Below are 27,135 nucleotides of genomic sequence, written 5' to 3' on the forward strand. Positions count from 1 at the left end.
CCCATGTGGGTGATCTGTTAGTTTCTTGTGTATGAGAGAGCAGGTTGGATGTTTGATGTTATTGTTGCTGGTTTTTTTCATTGTGGGTGCCATGCCAGTTTTTTGTGAGGGTGGGGGTTGGGGTTTTGCAGTTTGACATTCTAGCTGCCATTTTATGGGTGGAAAATCTAAGTTTTTGTGTGAGGGTGGGTTCGGGGTTCCAGAGTTTTTGTTTCTTTTTCTTTTTCATGTGTGGGGGATTGATGCCTTTTCTTTCAATGACTTTCATGGTTTCTCTGTATTTCATGGGTATCTGGATAAGACGAATCTCAGAGCTGTATTTTGCATACATACTTTCATAATAGAATGAACCTTTGAGCCATCTTGTCCGGCACCAACATTCATTCCACAGTCAAAGTCTTTTAGATCACATTTCTTACCCATTCTGATATTTGCTCTGAACCTCCTGACCATCCATGTGTGCTTTTATGCATTGAGTTGCTACAAAATGATTGGCTGAATAGATATTTGCACGAACAAGCCAGTGTACAAGTATGCCTAACAAAGTGGCCACTGAGTGTGCATCTGCCAGATTCTGTTGTGAGCCAGGTACTGCTCCGTTTCTGTGCTCCGAGTGCCGATGATAACAAAGTACGTGTGCAAGCAGAAGTACTTTCTTTTATAGAAAGGGACAGCAGACTGCAGATGCTGGAATCTGGAGCAAAAATCAAACTGCTGTAAGAAAGCAGCAGGTTTTGCAGCATCTGCGAATGCTGTTGGCATCAATTTCGATTTCTCTGACCTGTTAACTACACCCCTCTGTTTCTAACTCCCACCCACCCCCTACCCATCCACTAACACTTTGTTTTCCATTAATCCTCTAGCCCCTTCTCTTTCCCCATCCACTGCCCATTCCCTACATCCTTCCTCCCCTTGATTTCCTACCACCTTCCCTTCACTCCATTTTCTTCTGTCTTGCCATGTCCGATTCCATCTTCTTTAGCCTCTTCCACCAATCCCTTGCCAGCTTCTCCCATTATTCCCTTATCCCCAACTCCCACACCTTCCTACCTTCCCCCTCTCACCTGGGTTCATCCATCATCTGCCAGTTCGTTCTCCACCCCTCCCGTACACTCTTACTCTGCCAGATTTTATTTTTATCCATTTGTTTTTGGTATAAAGATGAATATGACTTTGTTCATTCTTTGTCTTCTTTCTTCAGCTCTTTGTTCATAGAGTACAGTTAATGAGTATTATTACTTTGTTAGGAACGTCTTATCAGATGGCTGTAACTACAAGATTTACGCCTCATTCTTGACTTCCAAATATTCCTTGGATAATATCATCTCCAGATTTAACAGAAGTAAAATATCAAGATAGGTTTGGAAGTCAGTGAAATCAAAGGAGAGAGAATACTGCAAATACTGTACAAACGGGTATTATACTCAACCTGGATGAATAAATGCTCAGTATACAGATATTGAGGGGTAGAAGCAGACCATGGGCCATTCAGCCCATCGAGTCTGCTCTGCCATTCCTTCATGGCTGATTTATTATCCTTCTCAGCTCCATTCTGCTTCCACCCTACAACCTTTGATGCCCTTACTAATCTGCTTTAGTCATACCCAAAGATGTGACCTCCACAACCATCAGTGGCAATGAATTTCACAGATTCGCCACCCTTGAAAGAAAAAATTTCTTCTCATATTTGTTCTAAGCATGGGGTTCCCAACCTTTTTTATGCCAGAGAACCCTACCTTTAACCAAGGGGTCTGTGGACCCTAGGTTCGGTGCCCCTGCTCTAACAGGTTGTCCTTGTATCTTCTAGTCCCAGAATTGCCCATAATAGGAAAGATCCTCTCCACGTCCACTCTTAAATAGACTTCTCAATATTAGATCCAGGGTAGGTTTCAGTGTGATCCCCATTCATTCCTCTAAAGTACAGTGAGTCAGGGGATGAGGTGAGTTGGGTGGTGAGGGAAATCAGAGGGTGAGGAGGGAGGGCCATCAAACGCTCCTTCTATGTTAATTCCCAGAAACATTCTCGTGAAATTCCTTTGGACCCTCTCTCATGCCACAAAGCCTCCAATTCATCCAAATCCAATTATAACATGAGAAGAATCTGTTCCAGCTCCAATCGCTATAGAACACCACTGGTCACCCCCAACCAACCAGAAAAGGAGCCCCTTATTTCCTCTCCTTGCCTCCTGCTAGTCAGCCAATCTTCCTGCTTGTCAAAGGTCTTCTGAAAATTCAAGTAAACAACATTTACTGACTCTGTCAATCCTGCCTGTTATTTCCTCAAAGAATTCCAATAGGCTTGTCAAACAAGATTTCCCCTCAATGAAAGCATACTGATTTTGGTCAATTTTATCATGTGCTTCCAAGCATCCTGAAATCTCATCCTTAATAATAGACTTCAACATCTTCCCAACCACTGAGGTCAGGCTAACTAGCCTATAATTTCCTGTGTTTTGCCCTCCTCCCTTCTTAAAGAGCAGAGTGACATTTTCAATTTTCCAGTCCTCTGGAACTATTTCAGAATCTAATTATTCTTGAAAGATCACTACTAATGCCTCTACAATCTCTTCAGCAAAATCTCTTTCAGAAACCCGGGGTGTAGTCCATCTAGTCAGGTAGCTTATCTACCTTCAAATCATTCAGCTTTCCAAGCACCCTCTTTAGTATTAGCAACTACACTCTTGTCCTCCGCGCTCTAGAATTTCTGGCATACTGCTTATTAAGTTCATCTACCATTTCTTTGTCCCTCATTACTATCTCTCTAGAGTCATTTTCCAGCTGTCTGATATCCATGCTTACCTCTCTTTTCTCTTCATATATCTGATAAAACCTTTTGGCATCCTATTTTATTCTATTGGCTAGTTTACCTTCATATTTAATATTTTTCTCTCCTTAGCATGAGGATGTATCAGAATGATATTGGGTTCTATAATACAAAGTGATAACTTTAATGAGAGCCAAGGCATTCGAATGATGAGTAGAAAGTGTCAGAGGAGAAGGGGGAATGAGGTGGGGAAAGGGTAATGTAGTATGAGGAAATAACAGATAATAATAATGATTCAAGTGGCAAATGGAGAAAGATGTGGCCACAATTAAGATAAATACATTATCCAGGTACTGTTTATTTTTATCATCCATCAAAGGGAAAGGAAATTGAGTGGCAAAAATTGGTGATTCATGTCTAGGACAAATTTTCATGGTGGTCAATTGTGAAGGAAATAATTAGAAGCTCTAGACGGAAAAGGTCACTTGTGGTTTGCTTAATTTCTCACATATCTAGGATTTACAGGAATCAATCTGGTTAACTTTTGCTGCACTCCCTCTATTGCAGGTATATCCTTCCTTTGGTAAAGAGACCAGGTCTGTGTACAACATTGCAATTGCAGTCACACTAGGATTCTATATAAATGAAGCAAGATACCTCTACTCATCTACTCGAATTCTCTTGAATGAAGACCAGGTACTCCACAGTTTATGAATAGCCGGACTTGCGCACAGTCGGTATATACATATGCATGTTTGGGAAAACAGCTGAACGGATTTATCGGCTCTCGTGGAGCTGCAGATATCTGCTGCTATGTGAGATCGCCATTCATGGCTGCAATTCAGATTTGTGAACATTTCATAGGAATTATATAATATGTAATTAAATAAGTAAACTGGACAACTTTGTCTCTCTGTATAATAAACACCTTTGAAACACTCACATTTTAAAACTAAAAAATTCTATTTTGATGTCATTTGAATGACCATACATATAGTACTTATACATTATATTTAAAGTGCTATGTCCGTACCCATACATATAGCTTGTCTATCTTCTCCAAAAGCCTTTCAGCATTCTCCTCATGGCCCATACTGCCACCTAGCTATATATCTTCAGCAAATTTAGTTATGTTACAAATTGATCCCTCATCATCAGCATACAGGGCAAGTGGAACTTCAGAATTGTTCATTCTAATCCCCAAAGCCACCCAAACCCTGCCTTTGACTTGAAATGACCCATTTATTTCTAATTTCTATTTTCATTTGTCTTTTAGCTAGTCCATAATCCAGGCGCATATATTACTTCTAAAACTGCAAGTCCGAATTTTGACTAATAATCTCTTGTGCAGTATGTTATTGAAGGCTTTCTGAAAGACAGAGTATGCTGCATCAATTGGTTGCCCATATTTACTCTGTTAGTCACAGCCTAAAAAATATTCCAATGTCTTTGTAAAACTTTCATATATCCATGTCAGTTATACCCAATCTTATTAATATTCTCAAAGTGTCCTGTTACTGCTTCTTTTGTTTCTCCCCCATGTTTTGAGGTACCTGTTGTAGGGAATCCATGCATCTGAAGTACACAGAAGGATGGGGATCACTAGACCTTGAGCTTTGTGCTGGATTTGAGACTTTGATCATAGAACATTCTTTTCCTCAGACAATCAAAGACTGTGTTGATGTCCCAGATGTGGTAGTAGAGTTCATTGGCAATGCCTTTGCTGAGAAACAGCTCCCAAGGAATATGCGATAATGTAGCTGTATTTAGTGTCAAAGTCAAGTCAAAGTCCTGTCCCGAGCCTTTGTGGCTCATCAGGACGGTGCTTATATTAGTGTTCCCTATATATAAATATGGCTTAGGGTATCATTATTAATTTTTAAAACTCTAAATGCAGAGAGATGTGTTGTATATTGCTGAATCAAGGAATGGTCACTCTAATGACTATTTGACAGATGAACTGTACAGTCAATGCAATTGAACAAAACCCTGGTACTGAGATAAGATAATGATGACTTGACTTACTGACCAAAATAGGGTGGGGGGGGGGTGGTGTTTGTGTGTGCGCGCACGCGAGAGAGAGAGAGAGAGAGAGAGAGAGAGAGAGAGAGAGAGAGAGAGAGAGTTAGAGATAGAGATAGATATTGGGTTCACCTGCTAGTTTACACCAGCTTGTTCAACTCTGAAAGAGTGACCATAAACTGCAGAAGTCTTATGACCAGTGTTTCAGATAACATCAGCTCCATAAGAAAACTGTGAGGACTGCACATTGGATAATATCTCTAACCTCCTAGTATCTGAGGACTATAACGATGAAGTTCATTGTGTGACAGAAGGTTTGGTGGAGCAAGGGGAATTGAGATGGGTGGTGTTTAGTACAACACTGAGACAGGTGGTAACTATAATTTCTTTGATGTGATTAGTACAGGAACCAAATAGGTCTTGGAGATTAACTATCAGTAATGGAACAAAATGTCCAAATTCGACACCTCAAAAGTGGTAATCAAACCATGTCCTTGTTGATGCAACATTCATATAATAAAATTTTTACATTTCTCGATATCAGTAATGGATTTTGGTCAATACCATTAGCAAAAAGAGTGTCGGCATATTTGCTTTCAAATTTCAGGGGCAACAGCACCTGTGAACTTATTTATCCCAGAGATTCTGCAATTGTCCTTCCACTTTTCATCAGAGGCAAGCAGAATAACTAAAGGGTTTCTTAAATTATTACTGTTCAATCCAATGTTAGGCAATATTTTTAGATTACAAATCTGGACTTCAAAGGAGCGTGCAGAGGAACTGACAGAATTGTTTGAACTCTTGAAGGTTCTTATTCAGTCTTAACCCAAAGAAAACACAGGTAAGGAAAACAGTGGGCAAGTTACTTTGGTTAGGGGCAGGGAGTGATTGAAGAGGATAGAAAGCAAGCTATACAGAGTGTTCCTTCACTAGAAGCTGTAATGGCTCCAAGACCCTTTCTAGGATTGGTTGTGTTTTGATTACAGAAAAGGCTCTGTTGAAGACGCTAATCCTTTATATGAACTGACTAAGAAGGGAAAATCCTGGGAATGGCCAGAAATAAATACCAACAGGAACCTGCAAAGCAAGCTGTGTAGCAAGGCAAACCATTCTATATTTAGGAGTATGCAACAGTAAAGGTTACATCAGCTGTGCTATTTCAAGAAAAGCATGGGAAGCTGAGATCAGCAGCGTACACCTCAAGGGTACTGAGAGTAGTGGAGAAGTTATACATAGTGTGTGAAACACATTTGCTAGCAGTCTTTTGGTTCAACATTTCACCTACTTTGTTGGACTGAACCCAATCCAGATTCAGATTGCACACACACACACACCTCAGCTTTGCTATTTGATGGCAGAGATAAAGATAGGAATGAGAGTCAAAACAGGATTGCATGATGGACCTTGTTAGTACAAAGAAAGAAAAACCCTACTTCCTTAGCACAACAGATAAAGGGAAGAAACTTCACTGTGATGTTATAGGTTGAGGAAACAGTCCATTTTCAAACAAGGAGCAAGAGTGTGCATTACAAATATTCATTGACATGTCCTCTAGTGTTTAACTAGGGACAGGAAAAACAGGGTGCTGAGTAGAAGTGGTCAAGGAAGGGAGAATAGTAGAAGAAATTGCATTAAAGTTACCTTCAACTTGGTCACCTCAGATGACAGAATAAGTAGCTGTTGAAATAAGCTGCTTATTGCATGAACATTTACTTGGATCTATACCTGCAACATTTTGGCTGAGTACCTCTATGGGTTCACACAGCAGTTCAAGCTATTCTGGAAAAGGTGAAATTAAGTCTGGAACAGTACGGTATGTTGAATGTGTGGCCCATTTGAAAGCTGAATAATATTGTCTGGAAAATGGGAAAACTGATGTGATTTAGCTAAATGGGATGCCAAAGAGGGATATGGGAACTGAAACCTTACAATCAGGCAATAGCTCCGATAGAGATTAACCAGTGTTCACTCTTTGACATGGAAGCACTCAAAGATCCAATGGAGAACTGAAGAGGGTCATGACAAAACCTGCATCCTGTTCAGCCAAATCTCATCAGCTTTCCATTTTCCAGATGATTTCCCATTTTCTATTTGGGATATCTTCAATAAGTGGCTCCCTAAGGACAATGTTTTTTTAATTAGTTATTCATCCTGAACTAGTATTGTTTATTTTAATGTAAGTTGTTGTGATAATTATATGTTATATGTATCGAAGGTTATATGCTATGCAGTGGAAAGTTCAGATTCTGTATCTTTTGTTAGAGTGATCCTGATAATATTAAATATGTTGGGATCGAAGTGAGGAATTGTGATGAAGTAGCAATTTTCAGCATGCTCAATTACATGTATATGATTTAGTATTGCTTAACATAGAATCCATGTTAATTTAAAAATATCTAGCGACAGAAACAAGTGCAGTGTATTGCCTAATCATTGAATGGTCACTCTAATGACTGTGAAATATTAACTGTGGAGAAAGTGTAGCTGAATTGTACAATAGTACCAAGATAAAGATAAAGATATATATTGACTAAGTATATAGGATGACTGGATCTGGTGGCCAGACAAAGCCTGGCATTGACTAAAGAAATAATGAAGCAAAAAATAAACTGCTGGAAGTACTCGGTGGGTTAAGCAGCATCTGGAGAAGCAAAGAGAAAGTCGAAACTTCAAGTTGAGATCCTACATCAGGACAGAGAGTGGGAAAGGAGGGTTGAGACAGAGGCTGGTAGGCGGTAAGTGGTGAAGACATTTACTGAGGAAGGACATGAGGCTGTGGTACCAAGTAAATCTGTTAAGGACACACGTGGAATTGAAAGTATAATGAAATGTGTGAAGACTTGACCTTGCTGGAGAGATCAAAAGAAAAAAGATAGAGGGGTGGCGAGCATAGGGCCCATCTGCTTGTTCACCCTAACTTGTTCTCTCACTGTGTAAGAAGTGGCTAAAACCTCATGAAGTTAAGGACCAGAGCTCAAGTTCAAGTTTATTGCCCTGAACGTACATATCCAAAGTATCTCGAAAGTGAGATGTTTTGCAGCAGCACTGTACATTACTTACATAACAAACATAAGACCATAAGACACAAGAGTAAAATTTGGCCCATCAAGTCTGTTTAGAGCTTTGCAGAGACAGGATTCGAGCTATAACCAACCTCTCAAAGCACTTCATTATCTAGGATGAGCTGAAATGGCCAACATGAGGGGCCATAGTTTTAAGGCGCTTGGAAGTAGGTACAAGGGGTTGTCAGAGGTAAATTTTTCATACAGGGAGTGGTGGGTGTGTAGAATGCACTGCCAGTGATGGTGGTAGAGGCGGATAAATAGGGTATTTTTAAGAGAGCTTAGAAAACTAGAGGGCTATGTGGTAGGGAGTTTCTAGGCAGCTTTTAGAGTAGGTTACATGGTCAGCACAACATTGTGGGCAGAAGGGCCTGTAATGTGCTGTAGATTTCTATCTTCTATATAAGTGTTTAAGGGAAACATTTGTCATTGAGGCAGTTCGCCCCTCTCTTCTTATGCACTGGAGCAATTAATGCCAGATTGAAGCAGTTGGAAATGTAAGAACCCTGAAACAGGAAGTTGAAGATGTTCCTGAACACTCAAGCTAGATAGTCAGTGCAGGTATTTAGTAAGCTTTAAACTTAACGGGGAGAAATGCATCACTGATGTTTATACTTTTCATTCTTGCCTTGTGGGAGATAAAGGCGTGGAAGTCATGTCACAAGAGTGGATTGCCTATTTGTGTCTAAAATATAATCTGGAATTGGTTCTTAACTCTCACAAGGAGGTCATGCCTGGAGTTCTTATAGGGGTCTGGAGTTCCTGTAGGTCTCTGGATCACCAGCCCTGAACGTTACAGAACTAGCTCTCAGCAAAAAGTTTTCCTGGTTCATCAGCAGCTTCTGGTCTGGGAAGACTACACAGACCTTGATGAAGATGGCAGTGATAGTGTTACATTGATTCAGATCTGTGGATGATTCACTGAATATAGTCCTGCTCTGAGGTCCTCTATCTTGATTTCTAATGACTGCCCATTAGTCAGGTTAGTTGGGGGGGGGGGGGTGAAATTGTGGGGTGGTATCCCATTTTGCGAAGCTTCAGTCATATCTGAAGCTCTCCCTGGCATCCCCAATTTCTGGAACAATGGAGGCCTCCCTAACTTACCTTCTGGGTGGTCTATTCTGCTGAGTCTGGTGGGACTGTCTAGTGTTCTGAAGTTTGCTACGTAGCTAAATGGCTTAAACATTGTTTGTTACTGCAGTCATTGTGGCTGCGAATTTCAGTTTTGAAAGGAAGGAGCAGGAATATTTTATTGTTCCCTTGGGAGCTGGCTGCAAAATGTCACCACACTCCTGCTTCATCATGTGATACATAGCCATCAACATCAGTGTGTGCAGTCCATAGGAAACATCCAAGATTGGATAACGTCTGTAACCTCAAAGTCACTGGGGTTGTAACAATAATGTCAATTGTTTGACATTATTGTCTGAGCTCTTGATTATTTAAAAACAATGTTTTTTTGAGAACGTGATACGAATTGAAAGTGGCTCAAAGTGAAGGTCTTGTCACAGACAATTTTGGTCAAATTTCAATGTTGCTCAGGGTGGAGTGGAGGGGTTGAGGTGGAGGTTGCATTGACTTCCAAGCTATGCTCATTTGGTTCTGATAGGCAGGCCACATTATTTGTCTATTTGACTCCAGGTTCCTAAAGTGAACACCCTATACCAAGCTTCATCAGGAAGACACGGGAATGCTTCGAGAATAATCTGGCCCATTTGGACAGAGTCTGCAGATCCCACATTGGCCTTCTCATCCACCTCATTATGCACAGAACTGGAGTGGAAGTGAATCATGTTAATCTCCAAGGAAATAGCCAAGTAAAATGGACAAGATATAATGTTGGATCTATTTCTGGAGCATGAATTCAATGGATGAGGCTTTGGTGCAAGGTTCAAAATATTATTAGATTTAGAATAATTAAAGAAAAATGCAAGGGATTAGCAAATGTTAAAATACTTAGCAGAAGGAGAGCTAATTTCAGTGACTGATGGTGCAAAAGAATAATAAATATCAAGAAAGAGGCCAAACTATAGGCAGATTTCCATGTTGTGAAAAAGGAAGGCCATATAAATCTATGGTTCCCTAGACGGAGATGAAGACCATAAGATATAGGAACAAAATTAGGCCATTTAGCCCATCACATCTGCTCCAGGTTAAAATTAGATAGAAAAATGGTTTACTAAAATAAGGTTTATCATAGCATCTATGTTTCTTTTGTTTATTTTATAGTGCATGGGTATTCCAGGCTAGGCCAGCAGTGATGTGATTGCCTATCCCTATTTTCCCTTCAGAATGTGTATGAGCCACCTTCTTTATGTTGTTACAGTGCTTTTAGTGCTGCTAATGGGGTGCTCAAAGATTTAGTCCCAGTCAAATAAAGAACTGAGCAGAAGAGAAAGGATCTAAAAACGGGAGTACGAGAGGCAAAGACGAAGTGAGAATTGATAAGCAGCTAACAGATGAAGGAAACAAGCTTCTTTTATGAATGCATAATTAGTTAAAACTAAAGGAAGAGAAGGCTGGAGAGAGCTGAAAGGAGACATATGGCATGGCATTAGCTACTAAATGAGTATTTTGCATATGTTTTCACTAAAGAGGAGCTGCCAATTTCATTATAAAGGAGTGGACTGCAGCAATACTGAATAACATAAGAATGATAAAATGATAAGTACTTAAAAGGCTGCAGACATCAAAATAGAAATAAAACAACAGCTTGATGTAGGATGTGTGCTGAATTAATGTGGAAAGGATACAAACTGAAGAGACTCTGGTCACACTGTTCCAAATCTCCTTAAGTTAGGGGAGGTTATCAAAGGAATGGTAGTTTTCAAATGAAGCATCTCTGTTTATATATTAAAAAAAACATCGGCAATTTGGTCAGCAGTATGCAATGGGATAACTTTACAGATAATAATCTAATATGTTTTAAAAAGCTAATTAATTTTGTTTCAGGTAATAAATCAAAGTCAACGTAGATTTCAAAATGACATATGATTGATTAACTTAATCAAGTTATTTCTTGAAGTAACAAAATGATTGATGAGAATATCTGATTGATGTTATAGTCTTTCAAAACCCATTTGACAAAGCACTGCATAATAGACTTGTTAGTCACAATAATAACATTGGAATGAAAGGGACAGTGTCAGCATAGATATAAAATTAGCCGAGAGACAGATGTTGAGAATAAAGGTGAATAGTTGTACTCTACACTGGGTGGTATTTAGATTTTGGATCATTATTCTTTTTGGCATGCACAGAGCAAGATCTTCCAAAATTCTAGTCACTGGCTATTTCCTAAGCAAATCTCACCAGCAGAGCGGCCATTCCTTCACCCCGATTGACCTTGTTGAACTCCTGATCAAATTCAGCAGTTAGCTTATCTGAAGGATCCAGCATCTTGCACATAATAGATACAGAGTAAGCACCATATAACTGTGACTGCTACCAATAGATTGGACTGTCTGTCTCAGTAGTGACTGGATCTAGCATGAAGAATGAATTAACAATGAGGAAGATAGCAATAGACTTTTGGAATTTGTAGACTGCTGACACGATCAGACATGCAATGGATGAAATTTAATGCAAATAAATCACAGTGGTAGAAGGAATGAGAATAGGCAATAAGAACAAAATGCTGTAATCTTAGCATTGCTCTATGAATTGAGAGGATTTGGGTGCATGCTCATAAATCTGTGAATGAGATAGGATGAGCTGTGAAGGCAGTTAAAAGGTTTTGTTGGATTTATTGTTGGTAGATTTGTGAAGTAATATTATTTCAAACAAATAGGTGGCTTGAAATATAACTGCTTAAAGGATACTTTACCTGGTGGAGAAATCCAGAAAAAGTAGGCAAATTTTGGACTGGGAACCCCTATTTAAGATGTATATGAGGAAGTATTTTGTCAGTAAGTAGGCCCTGAATCTTTAGAATTCTCTAGCCCAGAGAATATATAGAATTTAATATATTTTTGAATATATTAAAGGTTGGATAGATCTTATTTTGTCCACAAGGGAGTCAAGAATCTGACAAGCATGAAGTGGAGTTGAGTCCAAGATCAGATTAGCCATTATCATACTGAATGGCAGAACATGCTCAAGGGGGTGTATGACTTACTCCTGCTCCTATAGCTCATGCTTACACATTCTCTTTTATTCAGCGTCTGAAGTACAAAATAGAAGAGTTAAAGCTAAATATTTATAAAATGTTGGCTCATACATAAGTTTGGAGTATTGAGTTCTCTTCTGCATAACAAATTTTATGAAGGAAGTGTTATTACAGAAAGTGCAGAATAATTTACCTGTCTGGTATTGAAAAGAGAAGCTTCAATAAATGGAGTGACTATGTTAATCAACAGAGTAGAGAAAATTTCACATAATATTTTTAAAGAGCAAATTAGGGGAACCTCTTTCTTGTGCCAGAGTGATTGATATCCTTATGACACAGGTTTAAGGTGAGAAGCATAAAGAAGAGGTGACACCAGAAAACAGTTCTTTTTCACGCATTGAGCTGCTGTGATCTTCAATGTCTTCCAGGAAGAAAGGTGAGAGCAAATTCAGTAGTAATGTTCAAAGGAGAACTGGATTACTAACTGAAGGGGAAAAGTTATGCTAAATTATGAGGGAAGCAACAAAAACCTGGCCCTACCATAGGCCTTGCACAGGCATGATCTGCTTCTGTGTTGCATTATGTTGTGTTGTAAAGATATTGCCATATTGTTAATCAAATATGAATCATTCCAGTTACTTACTACATACTCTCATTCTCCATAGAAGAGAGTATGTATACAAAGTAATATCTTCACAACTGCTTTTATTTATTTAAGTTGTCAAGATGAAGATGAAAATTATACATCACAATATTCAAAAGTATCCCTGGCTTGTTCTGACAGAGTGCTGGTGTAAATAACATTATATAATAGTTAGTATATACTACTCCAAACCTTGCTCTTAGCTTCTACCCACCCTTGACTAAAAGGCTTATGTATCTCTTTCCATTGTCTTCTTGTGATAAGTAAGGGCAGGAAAAAGGCTGAAAATCAGTTAAGTCATCCTAAAAAGTGAACTAAAACTAAAATACAATAACCCACAATGATGTATAAAACCACAAAAGATGGAAAATTAGCAGAAAGTTTCAGTAACATTAAAAGCAACATTTTTTCTACTACTTGATGGTTTTAAACAAAATCTGATCCAATTCATACATCGGGCAGCTTCCAATGTGGGGAACCACAGTTCAGACAAGTTTGTTGCAGGTGCAGCAGTAACTATAATCAGTGTTGTAATATACAGTTTGTTTCTCAGTTTGAGATGCATGTAGATCATTAAACATTGGTGCAACATTACAGTGGAGGCCTGTTACTAAATAAAGTTAAAGGAGCTCTTCTGCTTTGAGCCATTGTCGGGATTCCCAGACACACCTAAATTCTTCATTGATGGTTCAAATGTAGACCATATCCCATTTAAGTTTATCTTTGTTGGTCGAAGAGGGTTTGAAATGACAATGATCCATGCTCCTGGCTATCAAATTCAGAGGCAGCTTGGACCATTGGATAAGAAATACATTCACCTTCATAGCCATCTGCCTAAAGCAAACCCTCTATTTGATGTTTTAGGAGCTTTTGCTAAGACAGATCTCATAGCAAGACAAAGTGCATAATACATTGCATGTTGCCCATGCTAGACTCCCTCCCAAGTGTTCTCAGATGACATTGTCACAGGCCTAGAATTACTCTCAATATGGTTCCATGTTTCAATAGAGACAACACGAAGAGCACCAAGAAATAAATGAGTCAATTACAATACCAACAATTAACATACTACTTTCAGGATCTGAGGTATCAATAAAAGGACAAATCCAAAGTGATGCCAGGCATTGAGAGCATAAAGCATTGATATTATTTTTGTAATATCCCTTGTTTGATGTTAGAAAGGTAGTTTCATCATCTGAAATATATATTTTAGAAATGACAGCTAATCCTTAGCATGATTACACACGTCATATGACATGGTACATAAGACACATTTGGATATGTAAAATTGCTCGAGTTTAATATTCTTGACATTTTCCTAAGGGTTTCCCAAAAGCATCCCAACTAGCTTAAGCACCAGGAGCATTACTTAAGCATGAACGTACATCTTTGCTCATTTCAATCCTCCCTTTGGGGAAAAAAATTGTTCATTAGAGTGCAAGGTTTCAAACTGAAGATTAAGAACACTGATTCTCAAAAGAACTGTTCTGAAGGTTTTGAATCACGGCAGGGCATAGGCTTTGTATAGAGGTGTCATATGCCGTAAGTTCATAGTACAGCTCAAACATGCTACATACTCAAAGGCATATCTATTCCTTCAGAAAGAATGCATTAACATTCCCTGATAAGCACTGTTCAAAATATCATGGGGACTGGGCATTCCCGGTTGTGCAAAGTTCCACACCGGTAAGTAATATAGGTAGCACTATATTATATTACCATGCCTAGCATTTCATAATGATATTATTGTCCATCAGCACAATTTACAATGCGAAGTATCAAACCTTTTGAGTTACAGCTTTCTCTTTGTAAGAAGTCCACCAATTCTAATTCTATGGTTGCTACAGGAAACTTCTGAAAAGAAGTAACAGGTCAGAGTCAGCACTATAGGGTTGTAGTTCAACTTTTATAGACAATAGACAATAGGTGCAGGAGTAGGCCATTCAGCCCTTCTAGCCAGCACCGCCATTCACTGTGATCATGGCTGATCATACATAATCAGTACCCCATTCCTGCCCTCTCCCCATATCCCTTGACCCCACTATCTATAAGAGCTCTATCTAACTCTTTCTTGAATGCATCCAGAGACTTGACCTCCACTGCCTTCTGGGGCAGAGCATTCCACATATCCACCACTCTCTGGGTGAAAAAGTTTTTCCGCATCTCTGTTCTAAATGGCCTACCCCTTATTCTTAAACTGTGGCCTCTAGTTCTGGACTCACTCATCAGCGGGAACATGCTTCCTGCCTCCAGTGTGTCCAATCCCTTAATAATCATATATGTTTCAATCAGATCCCCTCTCATCCTTCTAAATTCCAATGCATTTAATCTGTCCTTTGTAGGAGTACTGCCCTGGTAATGATATTCTCACCATTCTTAATAGCAACATGATCAATTTTTCTCAAACGTTTTTCACAAAGGCTCAATTAATTTTGTGGGCTTTGTAGAATTTCCTGGGTTACAAATTAAGTCTTTATCTGATACCATATTTTATTCATGCTGACCTGTGCAATACACTGACATGGTTAATGTAATTTTAAAAAATGCTGTTCCAAGTTATGCAAATTACAATGAAATTATCAAGGTTATTCCGTACTTTGCCTGGGACTTGCAAAGACAAGAGCTTCTTGAGGAGTCATTCTGCGCTGTGATATTGGTACAATTATATCTGAAATTCTGACTTATTAGGGATCAAGTAGGCTTTTCAAACTTGGTGCTCAACCACTCCGGCTGTATTGCATCCTTGAGATTCTGTAGGTGATTCACTCACTGTTTGAGAAGTATTTGAAAACCATTATAATGAGTCTATTGCTTCATGTGAAGTTTAACATTGAATATAATCACCTGTTGAAAAGCATAATTTTAATGGTAAGCCGTAAAGTTGCAAGGAAAAAAGGCATGGTGCTTCAAATTGAAATGATTGGTTCAGTTATTTTGAGAGGAAATGTCATTTCAGTTACATGTAATGACTGAAAAAGGTGGGATTGATCAAACCAGAGCATGATTGAATATATTTAATGAAAGATGATAAAGAATCCAGACAAAACAACGTGAAACTGTTTCCATTGGCAGTAGGCTTGAGAACCAGAGGATACAGATATGCTGAACTGCCAGAGTTTTCTGGCAGAAGTGCCAGCAAGTTCAGCATTTCTGTAAGTGCATGACTGAACACCAAAGTCAAGAACACAATGACAGCTGCTTGCTACAATTGCTCAACTATGCTCTGACACCAGGCTCTTCGAGTTCAGTGACGGAGCAGGACATTGTGACAGTTCTGCCGGGCAGTCTGACTGAACAACCTGTGTAGGTTAGACCTGCACTATGAGCGCTCCTCTATCGGTTTCTCTGAGAAAGGGGGAAGCAGACAGGATTTAACATGGGTTAGTATTTTTAGATCTTATTTTCCATTTTGAGTATATTTATATAGTTTCAAGTGTTTTTTACTTTCTACCACTACAACTAATAAGCAATCTAATAATCCCAAACACATTGAGAAAGATTTTGATCCATGTTACCCATTTTAAATATGTCCTGATATTTTCTGTCCATTGATTATACATTTGTAATATGTTAAAATTACCTGGGAATGTGCCAATATTTTTTGAAATTTGTTGCTTAGCTACTTAGTATATAAACCACCTATTAGTATTTTATTAATCCTTCAGAACTTTTAAGAATATACATTACTTCAAAAATGTACAAGCAACACTTTTCCCACAGATTTGCGTAAGTGCGTAAATATCTTCAAATGTATTCATGTCTAAAAGAGTGTGTTCTTGGAAACTTCAGAGAAAATTTAATTTATCAACTGCAATTATGCTTGGATATTTTTCTTTACCAACAAAATATTTTTAGTAATTTAATAGCACCAAGCTGCATTTAACATTTACTTCCCTCAGCATAAATCTTTAAGTTTTCTTAATCACCATGAAAATGATCCTATCTCGAACACAACAAATGCTCAAAGGCTCTGAGCAATTCTCAATTAATCTGTCAGTGCTAAACCTGCATTACATCATGGTATCTTGTAGCTGTTAATTCTTCAATGAAATTAATTTACTAAAAATAAACACAAGTTCAATCTAAAAAAATAACAGCATTTGTGCTCTGAATCAGCAAGATTGCACTCAATTCGATACACATTTACGCTGTATCTACTTCATTATCACATCATCTGCAGACCACTATGTGTTTGCAAGCACAAGATGCTCAATGAATCTTTAGACTTGGAAATAAAACAATATAACACTTAAATGAAAAAAGTTCAGACTATAAAATGGAACACTATTTATAATATCATGAATCAATCCTATATATTTCACTCATGACTTCACTGCTTACAGAAGCCTAACTTCCCTCATCTTCATTTAATAAGTAGCATTAAGGCTGTCCCCATTAAATGTCTTTTAATATTAAAAATGATGGGACATTTTGCTGATATGAATTTCACGTTACTGCTATGGTCGCAAGTTCCACCTTCTTCACAATCAACGATTATAGCAGTGCCTAAGAAAAGTAGCGTGAACTGCCTTAATGACTATCATCCAGTAGCACACAAATCTCTGGTTATGATCTTGTTCGTGGCTAGAATCACCTCCTGCCTCAGCAAGGACCTGGACCACTGCAACTTGCCTGTTGCCACAACAGGTTTATAGCAGATGCAATCCTAATGGCTCTTCACGTAGCCTTAGATCACCTGGTCAATACAAATACCAATGTCAGAATGCTGTTCGTTGAATATAACTCTGCAGTTAATGCAACCGCTTCCCCAGCCACAGTCCTGAATGATAAGCTACAGAACCTGGGCCTCTGTACCTCCCTCTGCAATTGGATTCTCGACTTCCTAACCAGAAGACCACAATCTGTGCTGATTGGTAATAATATCACTTCCTCGCTGATGATCAACACTGGCTCACCTCAGGGTGTGTGCTTAGCCCACTGCTCTACTCTCTCTACACCTTTGATTGTGTGGCTAGGTATAGCTCAAATGTCATCTATAAATTTGCTGATGATATAACCATTGTTGGTAGAATCTCAGATGGAGATGAGAGGGCGTACAGCAGTGAGGTTTACTATCTTGTTGAGTGGTGTTGCAGCAACAACCATCATCAATGTCAGTAAGATGAAAGAGCTGATTGTGGACTTCAGGAAGGGTAAGACAAGGGAACACAAACCAGTCCTCATCGAGGGATCAGAAATGGAGAGAGTGAGCAACTTGAAGCTTCTGGGTGTCAATATCTCTGAGGATCTAACCTGGTCCCAGCTATAAAGAAGGCAAGACAGTGGTTATGTTTCATTATGAGTTTGAAGAGATTTAGTTTGTCACCTAAAACACTCAAAAACTTCTATAGATGTACCATGGAGAGCATTCTGACAGGCTGCATCACTGTCTGGTATGGGGCCTACTGCACAGGACTAAAAAAACCTACAGGAAGTCATCACCTCTTTGGGTATTAGCCTCCTTCAAGGAGAGGTGCCTCATAAAGGCAGTGTCCATTATTAAGGATCCCCACCATCCAGGACATGCCCTTTTCTCATTGTTAGCACCAGGTAGGAGGTACAGAAGTCTGAAGGCACACATTCAGCGATTCAGAAACAGCTTCTTCCCCTCTGCCATCCCATTCCTAAATGGGCATTGAGCAAATGAACACTACCTCATTTTTTTAAATATTATCTCTGTTTTGTAGTATTTTGAATCTAACTATTTAATATACATATATATATACTTATTATAACTGAATAACTTACTTATTTTTTTCCTTTCCATATTATCATGTATTGCATTGCACTACCTCTGCTAAGTTACCAAATTTCACGGCACATGCCGGTAATAATACACCTGATTCTGTATTAAAATCACAAAGGCATATAACTACATTGTTTAATTTTCCAACAGACATTAATCACAAAGGAAAATTTCAACTTTCTTCACTGAATAAGTTTAAAAGTTATTACTGCTGGTGTCAGAATGCAGTAATCTCTCAAGTGTAAATAACACATTAGAAAAATCATTCTCCTGCCAGGGCCGTGGCTGTGCTGATGGGCAGTAGAAGCAGAGAACAGCTTGGTGTCTAAACACCCTGAAGCTTGACTCTGATACTTGCGAAGGATAGGGGCATATGATGTCATAAAATAACCAATTAAATCATAACATTCACCAGTGCCAGCTTACCTGTTAGCCTAACACTCAAGATGAATTTGCCTGTTGTTGACAAGACCAGCTCAGTCACCAATCAGAGCTGCCCTCCAAAGGTCAAATAGAAGTCTGGGAAATAATTATAAATGTGACATAATGGAAGAAGACAGTGTTCTCCAGGAAGTGAGACTTTAATTTGTGGAGATGATCTCCTGCCATGTAAGGTGATACAATGTATAATCTTTCACCCAGCAGCAATCACAATCACTATGTTTATAAATAGAAAAGTTTCCACTCAAAAAGTTGTCAAGTTTTGTTGATAGCAGCTGATTGATATGGATCAAATGCGAGAACTGTGAACTTACATCCCATGGCCACTTTATTAGGTACACCTGTACACCTGCTCATTAATGCAAATATCTAATCAGCCAATCCTGTGCAAGCAACGCAATGCATAAAATCATGCAGACGTGGTTAAAAGAGGTTCAGACCTAAACATCAGAATGGGGAAGAAATGGGATCTAAACAATTTTGACCATAGAATGATGTTGGTGCCAGACGGGGTGATATGAGTTTTTCAGAAACTACTGATCTCCTGAGATTTTTATGCACAGTAGTCTCTAGAGTTTGCAGAGAATGGTGCAAAAAAGTGAGTGGAAGCTCTGTAGGCAAAAGCTAATGAGAGAGGTCAGGGAGGAATGGCTATACTGGCTCAAGCTGACTGGAAGGCAACAATAACTCAAATAGTCATGCATTACAGCAGTGGTGGGCAGAAGAGCTTCTCTGAATGCACAACATGTTGAACCTTGAAGTGGATGAGCTTCAGCTGTAGGAGAACATGAACATACAGAAACACACTCAGTGGGCACTTTATAAGGTACCTCCTTTACCTAACAAGGCAGCCACTGAGTACATTTCAGCACAGCATTTGGTAAATAAGGAAAAAGGTCCTTGAGATTTTACCTTAATGAGATTTTAGATGAGTTTTGAATAAGATTTCAATGAAATTTGAAATCCTCATATTTGAGACAAAACTTCACAGTTACCAAGCAGCAGAGATCCCTGTTCTACCAAAAGCTTCCAAGTCTTGGACTGCCTACAGTAGGCATCTCAAACACTGTAAAGATAGCACCAAAGCTTTCTCCACAAAATTTTCCAGGATAACAAGCCAAAGACATTGTTCTCTCTCCCAAGCCAACATCCCCTACACTGAGGTCCTTGTTAAATTAATTTGGCTTCGCCAGGAAGGCATGATATTTGCATGCCTGGCACCAAACACTCTGCGCTGAGCTCTGAGAAGGAAGAAATTGCTAGGTGACACAGAAGAGATTATTCACAGATGCTTACAAAGCCCTCTTGAAAAATACAGCAATCTCACTGATTCTAGGGAATACTTGTTCTATGACTGCTTAAAGTAGAGGATGATAGTGAGAACCTCACATCCATGCAACAAGAACATTCACTGTAAATGGTGAGTAGAGAGCCTTGCTTCACTAACTACACAGATAGTGGAAACATCTTAGGGAATCAGGAGGTGAGTAATTGACTTGCCCTTCTAGCATAACATTGATGGAGTTATTATGTTAGAGAGAGATACAGCATAGAAACAGGCTTCTTTGTCCAGCAGAACCACCTATTTGCATTATACCTATATTGACCCGGTTTTGAATTTTTCTCGCATTCTGATCAACTGCCCCCTCCCCACCCCACAAATTCCATCACACATCCCTGCAGCAGGGACAAATTAAATAACCAAGCATTCTGGATATCTTTAGATTGTGGGTGGAAATTGAAACAGGTGGAGAAAACCAGGCAAAGAGAGAATGTGTAAACTCCACACAGATAATATCTGAGGTCAAGATTCAGCCCAAGTTTCTGATGCTATGAGACAACAGCTCTTCTAGCTGTGTCATTGTCCACACCCGCAGAGAAGCCACTGGTCGAGTTGAATTTCTGGCTCATAGATATCCCAAGATTTTGATGCTAGTGGATTTGACTCTGTACTGGAGATCATGACTTTATGACATGTGAGGCATGAAGTTTAGTTATCAGTGTATTCCTGAAATTGGTATATACAGTGAGGAACTACTTCTTTACCTGAGAGTTGGGAATAGATAATTTGTGCCCAATCATGGGTAATCACTCTGACTTTATGATGCAGGGTAGATCACTCATAAAATAGCCAGAATAGCTAATCCAAGGATACGACTCGATGTACCTCTTGCAGTGATGATCTGGGATCATGGTGTACATCAACAATCTCAATTGTCCTTTCAAAGCTAAGTATAACTTAAACTAGAGCAAGGTTTCCCCCGTAATTTCCACAGAGTTCAATTTCACTGGGCAATACCTTGTCCCGAGGTTAAGTTAATTATTTGGACCAAGTTTGCAATGAGTTTCTCTGGCAAAATGAACAGCAATAAGCAAATTGTTGCTGTGTAAATTCCTCTTGACAGTATCATTAAAAACACCTTTGCTTTCTTTACAGATCACTGGGAGTTGCCTGATGAAGTGGTAACTGTCTGTATTGAATAAATCTTGCTTAACATCAGCAGCAAATCTGTAGCAACTTTCCTCTTTGCTGCGCAGAGCCCAGTTTTGTTGTTAACCTGGAACAGCTTAGTTAGAGTTATGGAAAGTTCTGAAGCAAAAGACTTAAGCACAGTAACTAGATTATTAGTACAAATCATTGCTTATTTTTATACAGCATATTCAGCTGCTCCTTGATAGTACACCAAGTAAATCAAAAGAGCTGAACATTGACTTTTATGCTGATGGGGTCTTTTCAGGAAGAAAACGAATGGATCATTTCTTATGCCATTTATAGCTAAAGAGAGTTGCAAGTACATTGGTCTTGTCTTTTGCAGCATTTGCTGGCTCTATCATCACAGCAGACTAATTTCATGGCACACGCTCCTCCCATTGCTTAATTTCCACACCTTCCATAACTAAATGTGGCAGAGTTGATCTGATCTGCTTGTTTTGTTCTTCTGTTTTAAGCCCTGTCCATGGTTTGCTGTTCACTCCTTTGCAATTATGTTGCCCAATCTGCACCAGACTGTAATGTCATGTTTAGATGTGCCTGATGCTGCTCCACTCACCACTCACCTGACCTAACTATACTGCTTTAGCAGCTGTAAAATTAGATCCCCAGTTTGAGTTGTTGAATCTGTTCTTAATCTACTCCATTTCAGCACCACAATAGTATTACTCCACACAATGGACTGCATGGCTCCAATCTCCATGCTACTGGGCCATGCCAAGATCACACTATTACTCCAGTTGCCAAAATCCCAACACAACAAACAGATTTCCTAGAAAGAGACCCAAGTATGTTTTATCTTCAAATTTATTCTCATTACATGCTCCAAAGGCAAGTCGTCAAAACAATGACTATCTCATCCTCTTGCATGATCAGTCTATGTAATTTTGGCAACAAGTACTCAGAGGTTAGTAAAGGGAGTTTGCAGGGTTTCTGTAGCTGAGTCTGCATATACCCTACTCGAGTTAGATTGTTGTTTTTTTTTCCTCAGACAAATTTTCTTAGCAGCTTTGACAAAACTAAATAGTCATTTGAAGGCAGACCAAGGGTAAACCATATTATTTCTGGAGCCTCACACAGGTCGTACGGGGTAAAAGCTACTCATTTCATAACTGAACAAGCTGCTTTCTTTTTCAACTTACGGAAAAATAACGTTAACAGCTTAAACACTGCCAATAGCCCTCATTTCAGCTTTACTGCTCACAGAAAACCCATGATTAACCTCCTGACGATGCTGTTTCCGTTAAGCGAAACTTAGGACAAGTTTTCTTTTAAAGAAGAAGAGATGAGGCTTAAAAAGTGAAACTAGTTGATGCTGAATGTCTTACCTTCGGGATTGCAGCTGATGAAGACCTTGATGCTCCTGCTGCCCGGGAGATGCTGAGGGAGAGCGGTCACGGCTCCAGCCAGTGCCGCCCTGCGGAGCGCCGAGTCCCGGGGAGAGGGCAGCCTGGAGCCCGGTACCGACCACATCAGCATGTTGACTGGAATAATAAAGAAAAGGGGGCAAGCGTGCTCAATGCTAAATAGGGTTTTTGTGGTGGGCGGGTGCAGAGAGTAAAGGAACGGCAGCAGCGAGACGCTCGCCGAGAGCGGTGGCAGCAGGCGATTAAAAGCGGGACAAGAGGCGGCCACCAGACGCCATCCGAGAGGCGCAGGAGCTTCGCCGGCCGAGTCACAACTGGTCAGTGAGACTGGCTCCCAGCCTCACATCACCCCGACTGCAAAAGCAATAAATGGCAATAATAATAGCAACAATGATAAAAACAGTGGGCGCCCGATTCAGAGCAAATGCCTGAGGCTCAAAATATTTCAAATCAAATCATTTTGGCTCAATCACCATAAAAATTATTTTGTCCTTAGAAATAACTTAGTTTATTTTAGAGTACTTTTTTTGAGGGAAAGAAAGTGAGTGAAAGTCGATGGAGGCGTGATCAGGGATTGGGTCAGCTCATGGTTGCTGAGTGGAAGCTGCCCGGTAACTTGTGGGCGAGGGCAGTGGAAGCGCCCCTGGACTAAGCGCCGGCAGAGGGACGGCTCTTCATCTCCGCTGAATGGCGGAGGAGAGGGCTCGGGGGTGTGGTGGATTTCTAGAACAGGCTTTCCCTTCAGGCTGTCATTGCAGCCGAGCCCGGCTCCCTACTTCAGATCAGAGGTGGGTGAGCTCCTCCTTGACGGGGCGGGGAAAAGTGGGGTGGGGAGGGCTGTGGAGGTTGGTGGTGCAGGCAAGTGCTTCCGATTCCCCTTCCCCTCACTCGGCGAGGACGGGGTCCAGAGCCCCTGATCGATCGCTGCTCAGCCTTTTCCCTCTCGCCGATGGCAGCGTCTCCGCGGTCACTGTTTCTTTTACTGGAAGATTAAGCTGAGAGAGTGATTTCCGGAGTCGGGATAGTTCCGGAGTGATGAGCGCTGCCCTCTCGATCACTGACTACCTCGTTGGGTGGCCGTGGGGATGGGGATGGGGGGCGGTAGTGGAAGCTTGTGATCGAGCTCCCTTTGTCACGGCAGCTGAGAGCTCTGGCGTCGGCGTTGTCTCCTGAAGTAACCGCCGGACGCACGGATGCGTGGCCAGCCGGTCACCTGGAGCGCCCGTCTGCCAGAGAGCAGTTTAATCTCCAGATGTGACTGAGCTGAGCTGAACCGTGAGGCTCTCGGAGTGAGTAGACGCTGCTTCTCGGAGCAGACTGAATTCTGATTGAGCAGCGGCGCGGTATAAATGCGATGGGTTACAGCAGAGCCACATGTGGATCCAGCAGGTGCACCGCCACATCCTGACCAACCGCAGTCACATCCAGGTCTCTGAAGTAGTTTCATCGGCGGCTCGCGTTCCAGTGAAGTTTAATTTTTAATAAATGCAATCGATATGTGAACCGTAGGACACGATTGCACCTTTGAATTAAATGTCACGGGATAAAAATGAATAAGCGCCCCAACATCTGTCAATGTTCCACAGTAAAGCAAATATTAAACCGGTCAATAGAGGGAAGCAATATTTCACAAACACTGGACAAAAAGTAATAGATTTAAAATCCAAAGGGAAGGGAACATTTACTGTAACTGCTTATCCAGGGTTAGAACTTTAGATCTGGATACACAATAACATCCGAGGAATACTGAAGGTCTAATTTATTGACACTTTCCTACATTCGTATGTAGGCAGAAAATTGACCGCTGAAGCTTGAATGAACCCACATCTTTGGACTTTGGTTCTCCAGTTTGCCACTAAATTCGAGGAAAAAGAAACAGAATTCCCTTCTACCTACAGGCATGTTCAATTAGCATCCAACACAGGCATGAGTCGGCATAATTCTGCCAAAAGGATGCACGTATCCCACTCCATTTCTCCCCTTTGGTCGGAACGCTTGTAGTTTAAGATAGGTTTTGCGAGCAGCGTGCACGGAACTCGCGAAGGTTTCTGCAGCAGAATCGTGGAGTAGACTTGAACTGGGCTGTCCTGGACCATTCATTTCTCGGACAAATAATTGTTATTTCTGAACACAGTATTATTAAAACAGCATTTAGGAATTCTTTCATCGTTTGTGTGAATTGGAATCAATCTGTTAATTTGTTTTTCATTGACAATGATTGGAAGATGACATTGAGGAAAGTAATTACCCAGTCATAAATTATTGCAAACGAAATACATTAGAAAAGCTTATATTGGAGATAATTTTGTGTATTGTTTGTCATCATAGATTAAGGTCATCATCACTAAAACGTTCCACTCTTACCGGCGTACACCGCCGTTAAGTGTTTTAACCCATCTGTCCGCCCTATTGCAGCCACCATCAAATCTGTTAAATGCGACGGTTTATCACTCTCTTCCTACGCCTCTGCACCTGGCAGTGTATTTTCTTTCGTAATTCCTTGTGATACTCACACTCACTGGGTTATCATTCCCTCTTTTCTATTTTAAACGCGTGGCCACGACGTTTTATCGAGATTTCTCTGTAGTATGGACTAAGTTAACATAAAAAGGTGCTTTAGAGGGTTTTGAAATGTTTTCGGCATATTCCACATTGCTCATCCAAAATGCCGGGAGCAGCTGACGAGGCACTGAGAGATTTCAGATTTCCTTTTTGAATTGATCATCACCGTTTAACACGCGAGCCCGTTGTTTGCCGAATGTAGCGTGACGCCTTGTTTGTTGGGATTTGAACTCATTACACTAGGATGCTAATCCAGGCATTGTGTGCAAATGTTGAGTAAGAACCCATCTTGAGAATACTTCACCTAATGTTAAATAGCCCACCTATTTACATGTACGTATGTCACAATGTGGGAATAGCATGAAAAAACTTCATAATCCCCCTGGAATTATAGCCCACTGTAAATTTTTACTAAGGAAAGCTGTAAAGAAAATACATTGTTCTAAGTTGGATAAACAACGAAAAAAAAAATCACATTTTGACTATTAATAAGCCAGATAAATAATTTCAACAGTATTACATTACTGCTTGATGCTATCCATAAAAGTAGTGGTCAAAATTTTTCCAGTGATTTATGAAGTATCTTCCCCCAGTCCCACAGCAAATGAGTGCCAGTCATTAGACTCACACTGATCCTGATGTGACGGACCTGTAGCCCCTCGTTGATACAAATGGATAAGGTTTTTGAAAAGGAGAAAATCTACAGATGATGGAAATCCAAGTGACACGTGTAAAATGCTGGAGGAACTTAGCAGGCCAGGTAGCATCTATGGTAAAGAGTAAACAATTGACATTTTGGGCCCAGACCCTTCATCAGGATTCTGAAGTCCATACTTAATTTTTTTTTTGCTTGTTGCACAGCTGAGCTTGTTAGTCATCTAAAGGGCTTTGTGTTACAGTTTTTCTTGCAGGTGAAGTACATTTGGTTAAACAGATCTTTCTGATTAAAGGCCATCCATCTGAAATGTTAACTCTATTTGTCTTCCAGTAGATTTTACCTGCTTGCTGATTATCTCCAGCATTTCCTGCCTCATTTCTATTTTACCGCATCCACAGCATTTAGCTTTTATTTGAGATCTTACTACTTTTGGGTAAAGTCCTGGGAGCAAGTGTAGTGATGGCTGTCTAGAACTGTTGAGCCTCTGTGGAAACAAAAACAGATATGGGAGTTGATTCTTTAGGATGCAATTGTGGATTTGGTCAATATTGGTAATTTATCCATGTAGGTATAAACATGTCAATTGCTTCTTGCTTATAATTCATTCTGTCAACCAAAGCCATAATGGTCAAGGTGATAAATTAAACTTATTTTTGTGTCAATGTATCCTAAGTTTTGCAAATTAAATGAACTGGAAACCCATGAATCTATTTTCTTGGTGGTCAATATGGAGAATCTTTTAAGGGTCATAAATTTCAATGAGCTCATAATCACTGAATTCATGAATTTCAGTTCTCCCAGAGCAGCATTCATGCTTGGTAAAATTATTTCCCAAGACTCTGGAGCTAATGTGCACACACACACACACACACACACACACACACACACACACACACACACACACACACACACACACACACACACACACACACACACACACACACACACACACACACACACACACACACACATTTAGATAAATACTCAGTAGTGACTTTATTAGATACTCCTGTACACCAACTCATTAATGCAAATTCCTAATCAGCTAATCACGTGGCAGCAAGTCAATGCATAAAAGTATGCAGCATGGTCAAGAAATTCAGTTGGTTTTCAGACCAAGTAGCAGAATGGGGAAAAAATGTGATCTAAGTGACATTGACTTTGATTTGGTTAGTCCTGACGAAGGGTCTCGGCCCGAAACGTCGACAGCCCTTCTCCCTATAGATGCTGCCTGCCCTGCTGTGTTCCACCAGCATTTTGTGTGTGTTGTT

The 27,135-nt window shown here is 40.0% G+C and overlaps 1 protein-coding gene across 1 annotated transcript in view; it reads right to left on the bottom strand.

Moving 5' to 3' along the window:
- nwd2 (NACHT and WD repeat domain containing 2) overlaps positions 1 to 24,155 on the bottom strand; it is a 137,929-nt gene extending 113,774 nt beyond the window's left edge. Inside the window, exon 1 of the mRNA XM_073064855.1 lies at positions 22,606 to 24,155. Within this exon, the coding sequence (XP_072920956.1) occupies positions 22,606 to 22,756 (151 nt within the window). The 5' untranslated portion in view covers positions 22,757 to 24,155. The remainder of the gene's footprint in view (positions 1 to 22,605) is intronic.
- Between the last annotated feature and the right edge of the window lie 2,980 nt (positions 24,156 to 27,135).

Source organism: Hemitrygon akajei, chromosome 13 (genome assembly GCF_048418815.1).
Source record: "Hemitrygon akajei chromosome 13, sHemAka1.3, whole genome shotgun sequence".
Taxonomy (NCBI): Eukaryota; Metazoa; Chordata; class Chondrichthyes; order Myliobatiformes; family Dasyatidae; genus Hemitrygon; species Hemitrygon akajei.